Raw genomic sequence first — 12,794 nt, forward strand, 5'->3', positions numbered from 1 at the left:
TGATTCCACATAGGAAATATCACAGAAGCATCACTGCACTTCCTATGCCTTGAAAAAAAGAGAATAAGAAATGAAAAAATTGGGGCCAGTGCTGTGGCCCGATCAAGCTGCCACCCGCATTGTCAGCATCTCATATGGGCGCCAGTTTGAGTTCCAGGTATTCCACTTCTGATCCAGCTCTGCGCTATGGCCTGGGAAAGCAGTGGAGGATGGCCCAAGCCATTGGGCTCCTGCACCCACGTGGGAGACCTGGAAGAAGCTCCTGACTCCTGGCTTCATATCGGTGTAGCTCCAGCCATTGAGGCCATCTGGGGAATGAAGCAGCAGATGGAAGACCTCTCTCTCTCTGCCTCTGCCTCTCTCTCTCTCTGTAACTCTGCCTTGCAAATAAATAAATCTTTTTTTAAAAAAAAATTAAAATTAACAAATTTAACCTCATCTAATAAAAATTCATTAATTTAAATGGACACAAAGTCGTCAGTATAGAGGTTTGGCAAGTAGATCTCGACTATTAAAGATGGCTGAATCTACACTCACACGTCACAATTATAGTTACATAAGGATAAATAAGCTCTAAAACAAGATAGTTGGCCAATCCAAGTCTGCCAGGCTTACACATTTTAAATCCAAATAATGAAGTATGGATCAAACTTTAATGTGGTCTATTCAAAACCACTGCTGTGCATCTGGAAAACAGCTGTTTCAGACAATGTTTCTGCCTTTTTTTTTTTTTTTTTTGACAGGCAGAGTGGACAGTGAGAGAGAGAGAGAGAAAGGTCTTCCTTTGCCGTTGGTTTGCCCTCCAATGGCCGCCGTGGCCAGCGTGCTGCGGCCGGCGCACCGCGCTGATCCAATGGCAGGAGCCAGGTGCTTCTCCTGGTCTCCCATGGGGTGCAGGGCCCAACTTGGGCCATCCTCCACTGCCTTCCCGGGCCACAGCAGAGAGCTGGCCTGGAAGAGGGGCAACCAGGTCAGAATCCGGCGCCCTGACCGGGACTAGAACCCGATGTGCCGCCACCGCAAGGTAGAGGATTAGCCTAGTGAGCCACGGCGCCGGCTTCAGACAATGTTTTAAGCACACCACACAGTGGGCTAGGACTCTTCAAGTACAATGTACCTGATGCAACCTACTATGAAGCTGTGTGGGCACAGCCACTTTCTTCAGAAGTAGCAAGAATATTTCCCAAGTTGCCATACAGAATTGTAAGAATTATAGAGAAACTGAAAATTGCCCTGCATAACAGATTTAGCAATTGCCCTAGATGTAAGGGAAAGTTTATACTGACTCTTTACTGATTCTGACCTATTTCTAGTTCTGTGTGAAACAGAAAAATCACTTGTTAGAACGAGAAGGAATTTAGTGATCAGATAATTAAGTAGTTTCCAATTGTATTAGAAAAATCCCAGAAGGCAGAGAAAAGAAGTCTTTTCACCAAAAAAACAAACAAACAAAAAAATCAAACTACCTAAGGGATTATTTCACATATTTTATCTGTGTAACATACCAGGACACTGGTTTAGATTTCACATGTGAATCTGCTCCCTAAAATGTTTGAAAAAGAGAGTGTGTTTCTTTTTATTTGTCATTCCATTAATGCAAGAAGCAGCTGTGATATAGACAAGGTTGGTGCAGAAGCTACGTGATCTCTTGGGGGCTCCAAATACTTCAGGGTAAAGAGGACAAAGTGCCAGTTTGCTGTTCTCTTCCCATTGGACTTCCTAACCAATGATCTGGCTCAGTAGATTAGTACCTTTTATATCACTAAAAAAAAAAAAATCCTTGGGAAGCAGAGTATGTTTTCTCACTAATTACTGTCATCTGAATGAGAAATTATGAAATAAAAAAGCATAGAACCTGGGCTGAAAATGGAGTAAGGTGGAGAAGAACTGCCTGTTGAAACTCGTCCCTCCTGCCTCTCCCCCTTCCTACCAAGAACCACTATGGGTCAAGACCCTTCTCCAAGAGTGGACAGTGATGAACTGGAAGAGAAAAGGCTTCTGCCCTCTAGTAGTCATTGGTTTCTATTAGATAAAGCTTGGAATGGTCCCAGAATCCCAATCACACTTTTAAAATAGGTGACATCTGAGACTATGTGGTCACTTCAAATCAAAGGTAAATAAATTGTGAAAAGCACTATTCTTTAAATTAAGACTACAAATGCCCAGTGCTCTACCTATCACCTAGAAATCAGAGATTTTTTTTTCTGGTTTAGTTTCTCTGACTTTGATATTTTGTTTGAAGAGTGACCCCTACTTAATCAGAAAAAACAAAAGCTAAATGTAAGTAGGACCCTACATGCCATGCCCCAGCAGGGAGTAAGCAAAAGCCTTCTTCACTTCATACCTGAAATACAAAAAATTATCTCAAAAATCAGCTAATTTTTACATCTTTGCACCCACAAACTATGCTAGGAGATTGTCTCATAATGCTAAGTTATTAAAAGGATGTAATTTAATTATCTGTTTTAAAATCAACAGGAACATCCAAGAATGAAGAATTATTCCTTCCACTACCATTCCCCAAAGCTGGATGCTCCTTGGTACAAGCACACATTTCAAATGGAAGCCTCATCATCTTTTCCTAGAAAAATGTAAAGTCCTTTCTCAAGGCTTACAAAGAAAGAACTGCATATAGCATTGACATTGACTATAGGAACAATTTTTAAAAACAACAAGCAACAAAATAGGTGATTGTGATTGTTTTCATCTCTAAATCAAGCAAGGGAAAATCTTTTCAAGTGATGGGTAAGTTTTATAGAACAAGCACAGAAAATACATACAGAAAAATTACAAAAATATTAAGTATTGTTACAGATGACTGGATTGGCATTTAACAGGCTGAAAGAAACCAGATCAATCTCAATCTTGCCGAGGTCAATTCGGGTGCTCAAACAAATAAAAAAAAAATTTTCTTTTTTATGTTTGTATACCAGAGGTGCTAAAATATTAACCAAGTCAGAAAATGTCATGTACAATGAAACCGTTTATAAATATTAAGCCATATTTAAAATGTATATTTGTATCAAAATCAGCTTAATAAAAACAGATTTAATAATTATTATTACAATATCACAAGGAAAAATAAAATATAAAATAACACACTTCCAGAAAAAGGATGAAAAGAGTGAGAGAAGGGATAAGGCAAAAATATTTTAGTATAATTTGATTGTTTTATCTCCAGGGTTTACGTACAACATTTAAACAAAATATAGCCTGAGGTATTACATCAAAATATTAAGGTAAGATAGGTTCATATCATATCCTTACAATTACCTTAAATCCTACCGAAGTATAAGATCTATTCTGTCACATGCAGATTACAACATGGCTTCAAACTAAACTATTTAAACAATGGAAATATTTATAATACCCAATCAACAGAAAGAGATACTGAAATATCACTATAAATGTCTCACAATCCAATCAAAATTGGATTTGCACATGCATATTCAGTGTCTAAGAATTAAAACCTCACAAGATTTTCAACACAGCCTTTAGCTCTGTTAAAAAAAAAAAAAAAATTGAACAGGACTCCGAGTATCTGTGCTGGAATAATCTGTACTTGAATAAGAAAATGTATATTTAAAAGCCTACTAGATACTTGTTCTATTACAAAGACATGTTCCAGTATTCATGTGCAGTGTTTTGTAAAGTACTTTATTTCCATTAGCATTATACATTTTTGTTCTTCAGCAAATCAGCAAGAGAATAATGGCACAAATCAATATAACAGTCTTCATAGCAACTAATATTAGGTCATTTATTACAGCAAAGGGTGCTAGAGCCTCAGCTGAAAGTACATCAGGCACTTCCATTTGAACACCATTTTTTAGAAGAATGTGTCACAGGTTGAATGAGTATTTTTCCTTTATGAAACAGTCTTTATAGGCTTAAGTACCTCCAACTTCTTAAACAGATAGTAAGTAGACAAACACCTCAAAGAAAGTCAGTAATGCCTCCTAGGGGCCTTGCCACCAACTACAACTGTAGGAGTGCTTACAAATATCTGCATTGAAGGGATACATAGAGACTTGTGAAAAACAGGGAGGGGGGTAAAAGGAAATAGCTGAAATTATTCAACCTCTTTCATCCCACATCCCTGTGACAGGAGCCATTTGATTACCAGTATCCTGCAAGTGGGGTGAGCAGGAAAGAGGCAAGTATGAGGTCCCAAGCGGAGGCAGTCCCCATTATCCTCCCTGCTATGCGAGGAACAAGTGAGTGGATTTCCTTATGCATCACTCCTTGCTTTGTTCCATAAAGTGGCAACCTGTCAGGAGACTTGTATTGATGACCTGAAAGCAGGCGGCTGCTCTATTGTTACAGAACCACTTAAGACAGAAGAGAGCCCTGGCAGCAGGAAGTTAATCCTGGGCAGTCCCTAACCTACAACGTTACTTGGTGACACCAGGTGTGTTCTGTTTATTACTTAGAAGTAAAGTCTCATCACCAAACCCTCCAGAATGCTTTCATTTTTCATTTGCCACTTTACTACTCTAATTTCTAAGACTTGTTTAGAAGATATTAGGGGAAAAAACACAAGAAGATTAAAAGACTCGGGCTACATGGAACGGATTTTCCTTAAGATAGTTGTGACTTACATGGAAGAAATCTCATTTTTATTCCATTAGGTTAGTGGCCAAAAGACGTAAGCAGAACAGCTTAATGCTGTTAAATACACGCAGTCTAGAGTGCTCAAAATTAGGTTCAAATAGCTCAGACACTCTGAAGGAAAAAGAGGAACCAGCATCTCAGGTCCCAAGGAAACACTGCAAACAGGTACAAGGTAGACATGGTGTGCTCTGCACTCTACAGTCTGTCTTGAGACAACCCCTTTTGTGCCACAATATAAAAATTCACACAGAAGTAGTTTTTACCTAGATCACTTGGTCATTATTTGATATGTTCCCTTTTGAAATACAATCACTGCCAATGAGTTTGTGAAAACTGTAAGATGAACTACTACCTGTGTTTCAGCTGACTCATGAAACAGATATTATGAGAGGTGTATTTTAGAATTATCAGTTCACAAGCAACAAAATGAGTTTTACTTTCTTAACCCAATTTAAATTAGAATATTCTTGCTAAAAAAGAAACACATCCAGGGAGGCACAAAAACATCTGAGAAAGTAGCCAAGTGAGGAGCACCAGGGACGCCAGAGTGCTGACACTGACCTGAGCTATTTTTTCATTAGAGAGCCCTTATGAGCCAATTCTAACAGCATATTTAACACAAGGAAACGTAGTTCCCTGGCTCCTAGTCTCACACAACACTGGCAGTGGTAAACTGGAAATCAGGGTAAGGGTGAGATGAACAGCCCCATAGTAATCAAAATTGGTAACAGCTACTAGACAATAAAAAGAGGAAAATTATAAAAAGTACAATACAAAATGCAAGAGGCTTATCAATCTGGGGACTCTTTCATTCAGATAAAAAGGAACATGTTCTTCAATAAGCACCTGGTGATTGTACCATACAGGCCAAAACAACTCTGGTTACTGTAATGTTTAAAAAGCTAGAGACCATTTGAAATATTTCAACAAAAAAGAATACATTATTTTAAAACAATGTACGCATCTAGTGATTTCAAAACCTCAATTATCCAGAGAAATCCTCCCTGAAATCAGCTATCTCTAAAAGTTCAAAGTAATTGAAACACAGAGGAGAGAAAGAAGCAAGGAGTGCTGTGCAGTTCAAGGCCTGTGGAGGGGAGGGGGCTCATACTTAAATCATATTTATCAACAGCTGCTTGTCCTTCTGCCATCATCTTCCAACTCACAAACCCCAAAACCCCTGCCTACCAAAGCATAAACTAACATTTATGTTATTTTCCCAGCTACGCCATGCCTTCCCACTGCCACTATAACAGACAGTTCCATCTTACCTGCTTGCACATTGTTGGTCCATCCACGTTTGTGCTCAGGATGACCACTACTTTATAATCACCAGAAAAGTGACTTCAATTCCAGGTTAAAATAGGTACCACAGCGTGGCTTGTTGAGAGTCAAACCCAAAACATTTACTAGGAGTGTCTTTCATTGAACGAAAGAAATCCTATTCTGTTTCCAAGGGGGACAAAAAGACGAGCCTAACCCTGGTAACCTTAACACAAAAGGAAGCTAAAAAGGCAGGGACTCGATAAGAACAAAGGATTGTCCTTTCTGATGACATCAATACGTATTAAACACGATATGTTACACATCTTTCTATCAATATCTGAGATGACGAATTTGCAAATTAATACTACACTGGTCATAACTGCATAAAATTACGACACCCTCTTTAAGAGGCGATTTTTGATTTATAGAATGGTAGTGGCATCTTTGTATTTAATGTTTCTGAAACTAAGAGAGGAGATGAGCCCCTGTGAGCAAGCAGAATACAATGTAGGAGAAATAATTACACTGCTGACCTCATGCCCTAGAAGGTCACTCTGCCTCGCAGGCCAACGGGAATCAGGAACCAGCAGCGTGTACCTCAGAGAAGTCACTGACTGGAATGAAGGGCAAGTGTGGGTATATTTCATAAACTAGCAGGTGCTTGACCTCATAAAAAAGTCAATTATCAAAATGCTACATGTAGCATGTCACAAACAAGAAATATAGAAAGTAGGGCTCTACAAAACATCTTCAGTTCAAACTAAATCTGAAATAACTCACAGCATCTATCTTCTTCTGAATTGTAATACAACAGATTCACAAACATCATGAATCCCTATATGGTGAGAATAATCAGTAGAATTTGTCAACAGTCATTTCAAACATGAAAGTGACTATCTATACATGGTAAAGAGTGATGACTCAGAAAAGATTTACAATATTTATATAAGTCAGTATATAAGAATGTATACAGTATTTATCACTTGAATCCTGCTCATTAGAATAGGAATCACAATGCGCTTGTCTTCAAATTTTGTCATCAGAAATTAGGCATCAAAAGCTTACATACTCACAACATTTGTAAAGAATAAAATAACGTGTTGTGAATGGTTCAGTAACAGTGCTCCATCACCTGACACCAAAATTCTCCTATCACTCAGTAAGAACTTGGTGCTTAAGAAAATCTGTCAGCTGGCTTTTCCGTTAAGACCACACTCTTTTTTCTTCCTCAGTGATCTCAGTCTACTGCCAGAATCCCTGGGCAATACAAATGAAAGCGAATTCGGAAGCAGCAGCAATAAAAACTACAGAACAACAGAAAGAAAAGGGGGTGGTGGCCAGCCCACACTCACTATGTCTGTTAGGCACTAGGCTGGATGCTTTACAAAAAGTTCCTCATTTAATGCTCTCAACAGTTAGAAAAGTAACTGGCTCTGGTCCATCATTTTCTTTAGGTTTTCTGATAAACTTGCAAAAGACTGCTTATGACATAACACACCTAAACAAAATACAGAAGAGCTCAGTCGGTAGGGCTAGGTGACTCAGTTGTCACCATAAGCCCAGCTCTATCACTTACTGTGAAAGTTACTATCCATTTTAAACCTCTGCCTCCTCATCTCTAAGAAGAAAGGCTAGTGTGTAGTGCATCAGCTCAGGGGCTCTTAGACCAAGCTTAGGAGCAGCTAACATCGCTTAGGAATCTTTTTAGTTGCCTAGAATGAGTGAAGTACAACAAATGGTGTATTTACCAGATGCACTGTTTAACATTTTGCCTACTTTAGTGAATGAGACAATTACTAGGCTAGCAATAGGTATAAGTTTCTATGACAATATTTTATGATGTAACTTCTACAATGATCAGCTCCTCAAACACTAATGACAATGGTGGGGGCAATTGCACTACAAGCACGTGGAATGGCAGGTGTGGGCTGTCCACCAGCTGGCTCCATAACCTTTTGATCCCTTCGGACAGCAAATCTGTTCAAGAGCCCTATGTGGTCATTTCTCATTTGTTGTATGCTTTCTTCTCCTTTCATACGTTCAGAATCCCTATTCCTTTAGCTTGACATCCTTTTATTAAAATAGAAAGCTCCTAGGAAAGCAAACTAAAACTAATTTTACACTCAGTCAATGTTAAGAGTTCCAGAGTAGATTAGAATGTTACACCAAGGGTTGTAAGTGTGTAAAGTTTTAGTTATATGCAAAATGCATGTTTATTCATTCTTTTGCTAAAATAAAATACGGTGACAAGATTAAAATTTTAAGTAAGCCAGCATTCAATTAATTTATAAGGTACTTCAGAGTACTATAATTAAATAGAAAAGACATCATTACGTAAGTGGAAAGATTTAAATTTAACCTAAGAATATCTAGTTTATTCTTATTTAAATTTTGAAAATCAGCAAAGAGCAATTTTCTAACTTCAGCAATAATTTTTCTGCTCCATTTTCTTGCTGTTGTTATTAGACATAATATGGCTGGAAGGGACACAGAGAGCTGTATTAGTTAAACCAAATATCGTTGCTCATTCTTCCAATTCCACCCTCATTAAAGAACTAAGCATGCTGGCAGCAAACAGGACAGAATAAATAGTGTTTAAGAAGGAGCTTCAGAATCTGACAGTCACTAAGTGACTGTGGGACCTTCAATTTCTCCCAGCCTCAGTGAAGTCACTTGAAAGAAAACAAAAGCAAACGTGGGGATGGTGACAAGAGTCCCTCCTTAAAAGGTTACTGTAATTGTTAAATGAAATAAGACCAAATACTCAGCAAAAGCCTGGCTGAGAGAAGGTGTCCAATTAACGGTAGGGAATTACCATTATTTCACTTATACCAAATCCTCTCTGGACGCAACTAACTAAACCCCTTGACTAACAACATATGCATTTCTAGCAGTGCTTTGGGGGCATCGTTTGTGGCTACATTAAGGCTTTCCCTAAGTAAGTCATTTTCTTCTTTCCAGGATAAAAATGGCCTCCACAGCAACTGCTAATCGTACCTATCCTCCCAACTCACAAGAATGCAACACTACTCACCTTTGATGTTTTTCTTAGACCTTTACATACAAGCAGCCATCGGCTTAGACTTTTTCTTTTATTCTGCCCTATCTACATTTAAGTCTGGGTCCTAAATTCACTTCTGTAATAGCCTCCTAGCTACTTACTCTACTTTATTCTGTTCCCCCACTTTACACTAGATCATTCTAAATAGAAATGTTTCCCAATATTTTCACAATAGCATTCTCTGCTGAAGAGAATGTCTAGTGATTTGTTATTATCTAGCTTCACTGTCAGCCTACTCTACAGTATTATACTCACATTTTGTTCTCAACTTTGGGGATCTTTTATTTAATTAGTTTTATTATGAACTGATCACCTAACTCCATTTTCTGGAATATGATGACATTAATGCCCACAAGCTATGAACAAAGAACACTCTTTCAGACTATGTATTAACATGCTCAAAAGCAGAGCTTTTTTCAGCCCAATTTTATTGTTTAACATTGTTTAAATGGTAGAAATTTATTTTTTAAACCTACATATATTTTAAAAAAATTTTAAGCCTAAAACCTTATAAAGAACTTCCAGTAAGCAAATGAAAATTAATATTTACTCAGTAAAAGAATTATCACTCCAACAGATAAGGATTTTAACTGGCATTGTTAATGTGTGATGATTTAATTATAGGTAAAATATGTATATTTACATTTTTTATAGATTACAAAATATTTTTAAAGATTTATGTATTTATTTAAAAGACATAGTGACACACAAGAGAGGGAGAGATAGAAACAGAGAACTTCTGATCATTGCTTCACTCCCAAATGCCTACACAGCTGAGGCTGGCCAGGCTGAAGCCAGGTACCAGGAACTCCATCCAGGTCTCCCACATAGGTGGCAGAAATCCAAGTACTTTAATGGGCCATTGTCCTCTGCTTCCCAGGTACATTATCAGGAAGCTGAATTGAAAGCATGAAGTAGTCAGGATTTGAACCAGCCACTCAGATATGGGATGGTGCAGGTATCCTCAGCAGTGGCCTAACCCACTGTGCCACATGGCCCATCCTAATTTATTTAATAAATATAAAGGGTTTACCTATTGATTAAGTACTGTTCTTCAAACTTAACAAAGATTAACATCCATAATCATATCAACTCCATAAAGTCCCACTATCATCTCTACATTATCTGTGATAAAACTGAGGCTAAGAAAGTTAAAGTGCCCAAGGTCACATGCTTATTAAACATTCACTTCAGCAACCATTAGCAAACATCTAGTAGAGTTAGGCCAGTTCTAACAGTCACGACAGTTTGTGAATTTTGTTTCCATTTTCCTTCTTGTGCAATCATGTACTACTTATCTTGACATGTGTAATGAGTATTTCATCACCAAGAACACCTGGTATTTGTAAATGGGCCTTTAAAATAAATCTACCTAAAAACCGAGACCAAATTTTCATACCAAAAAGTTTTTTGTAAGTTACACTGGGACTTCACCTTTAAAAAGTTTAAACTAATTCATTTTATAAACAACCTAATTTATTCTAAAATTTTAATTCTAAACTTGTTAGAACAAAGAGTGAATCAAATAAGACAAAAATGATAGCAAAACATAACTTTTCTTCAATGCATCTGACCTAATATGATTACATTTGTTTTATTTTGCAAAAAATATTGAAAAATTTCAACAATTTTCTCAATCCATTCAAACTGTAGTCTTTTGAGAGACCCATCATGAAAATCCTTGCTAATTTTCTCTTCTTTGAAAGTACTCTGGTCTAACTCTCCAGATTTTGGTTTTAAGGACTCTCCATTGCATTTCTGCTTGTATATCATCAAATCGCCATCTAAGAAGTTGGCACCCACAAGGACAATAATGTAATGGGCATAGACAGATGCTTATATAAATAGGACAGAATTTATTGGAAATTAATTTTATAAGGGATCAGTTCATTAGCATACATTTTGATACTAAATAACTTTTGCTATTTTTTTAGACCAAACTCCTGAACTACAGAATTTGGAGGAAAAATGAAAGAACAGAAGTTGAGAACTCCTTCTTTTCACTTTGAGGTAATAATGACTCTCTTTTTGCTGGAAGGCAGAGCATCCAAGTTTGTGAGTTTTTACACATTCTGTATATATGCACGCAAAGCACTCTGGAAAAGTACAAGAACTCTTACGTGATATGACATGGTCCATATACTGAGGTAAATAAGGAGCCCAGGCATCGATGGCTTCTTTCCGTCCTGCCTGTTCAATTCTTCTCAGTTCTGCTAGAAGAAGGGCTTGTGCAGCTTCTCTGACCTAGGACAATCACAGATCAAAATGGAGAAAAAGAAAGTACATCAGTTGATGAGGTGAGTAATTGGGAATTATAAAGTTCATAATGAAATAAAGCTAGAAAATGTAAATACCAGGTTTATTCACACAACAGAAACCTCTAACCATCTAATGAATCAAGTGCTTAAAATGAAATAAATTAGATGCTAGCATATCATCAAAGACATTTTAATTAATCATCTCTCTAAAAATATTTTAACCTTAATGGGCAGAATTATATTTGAACATTTAGTAAGATTTGGGTTTAGTGTTTCATTCATCAAATCATTCTTGCACAATAATGTACCATTTTCAATTTTAAAATTTCTACATAAATATTATTTCTGGAGCAGATGTTTAGTCCATTGGATAGGATGCCCATGTCTCACACTGGAATGTCAAGGTTCGATTATCAGCTCTAGCCACCTGCTAATGCAGCCTCTGGGAGGCAGCAGTAATAGTTCAACTAATTGGGTTTCTGCCACCCATGTGAGAAACTTGGATTAACACATTTCTAGTTCCTGGCTCCCGGCTCAGCCACGCTCTAGCCATTGTGCATACTGGGGAAGTGAACCAGCAGAAGATAACCTTCTCTCTCTTTCTGTCTCGAATTAAACAAAATTAATAAAAATTATTATTAAATGTCTCTGTTAGAACAATTACATTTTTTAGCCTGAAGAAGTATAACTGTATCTAATGAGCTTCTTTATATTACTTATGCTAAATAGTATTATTTATGCAAATCAATATGTATAAATCTACATGATTCATGCATATTGAAGATATGCTTAAACTATTTTTGACAAATAGATTTATTATTGTGTAAAGGTATAACCTCTTTAGTTTTACAAAAACAACTCATTTTTCAAAATTTTATCAATTTTTCTTTCAAGGTGGCATACAACTTTATTTTGCTGATCGAGTTGAGTTTAGTTTCATTTTGGCAAAAGTGCCACAGACATGAAGTCAAGGAAGCTAGTCAATTATTAAGTGATGTGCCAATCAATTCATTAATTATTTATCATTGAAGAGATAACTCCACAGCATCTAAGCAGGAATTTGAAAGTTATGTTTACATATGCCTGGCTTTTGAAGTAAACTCAAATATTATTCAATGGAAACTCATGAAAATTTTAGTATGCTGCAATTTCATTTGGAGTTGAGGGAAGGGAGACCAAAAAAGAGATAAATATGCTGTTTGGACCTGGAAAATTAAAAATCTGCAATGATACAAACTGCTACATGTGTATATGTCAAATGACATATAAGGAAAATCTCTATATAACATTCCCAAGTTCCTGGGGATATTATATTACAAATAACACCTAACACAGCGAAGTTCATTAACACAAAATCCTGGCAACCACTTATTGGGATCCTACCATGTGTCAGGCAGGCCCTGGACTTACTGTTTTACTTGCATTATCTTATTTGATCCTGACAGCAATCCCATGAGGGCTATATTATTATCCCCACTTTACAAATGAGAATGCAATAGGTTAAGTAAATTGCCCAGGGTCACAAAGTTAATAATTGGTGGGACTGATATTTAAACCCAGCTCTCTTCTAATTCCAAAGCCTTTTACCGTAACAC

At 37.0% G+C, this 12,794-nt stretch overlaps 1 protein-coding gene across 4 annotated transcripts in view; it reads right to left on the minus strand.

The window, feature by feature from the left end:
- WDR7 (WD repeat domain 7) overlaps nt 1-12,794 on the minus strand; it is a 378,155-nt gene that overhangs the window by 237,734 nt on the left and 127,627 nt on the right. For all 4 annotated transcript variants that reach the window (XM_070050123.1, XM_070050124.1, XM_051851193.2 and 1 more), the window contains one exon: nt 11,062-11,185. In XM_070050123.1, the coding sequence (XP_069906224.1) occupies nt 11,062-11,185 (124 nt within the window). The remainder of the gene's footprint in view (nt 1-11,061; nt 11,186-12,794) is intronic.

This window comes from Oryctolagus cuniculus, chromosome 10 (assembly GCF_964237555.1).
Source record: "Oryctolagus cuniculus chromosome 10, mOryCun1.1, whole genome shotgun sequence".
Taxonomy (NCBI): domain Eukaryota; kingdom Metazoa; phylum Chordata; class Mammalia; order Lagomorpha; family Leporidae; genus Oryctolagus; species Oryctolagus cuniculus.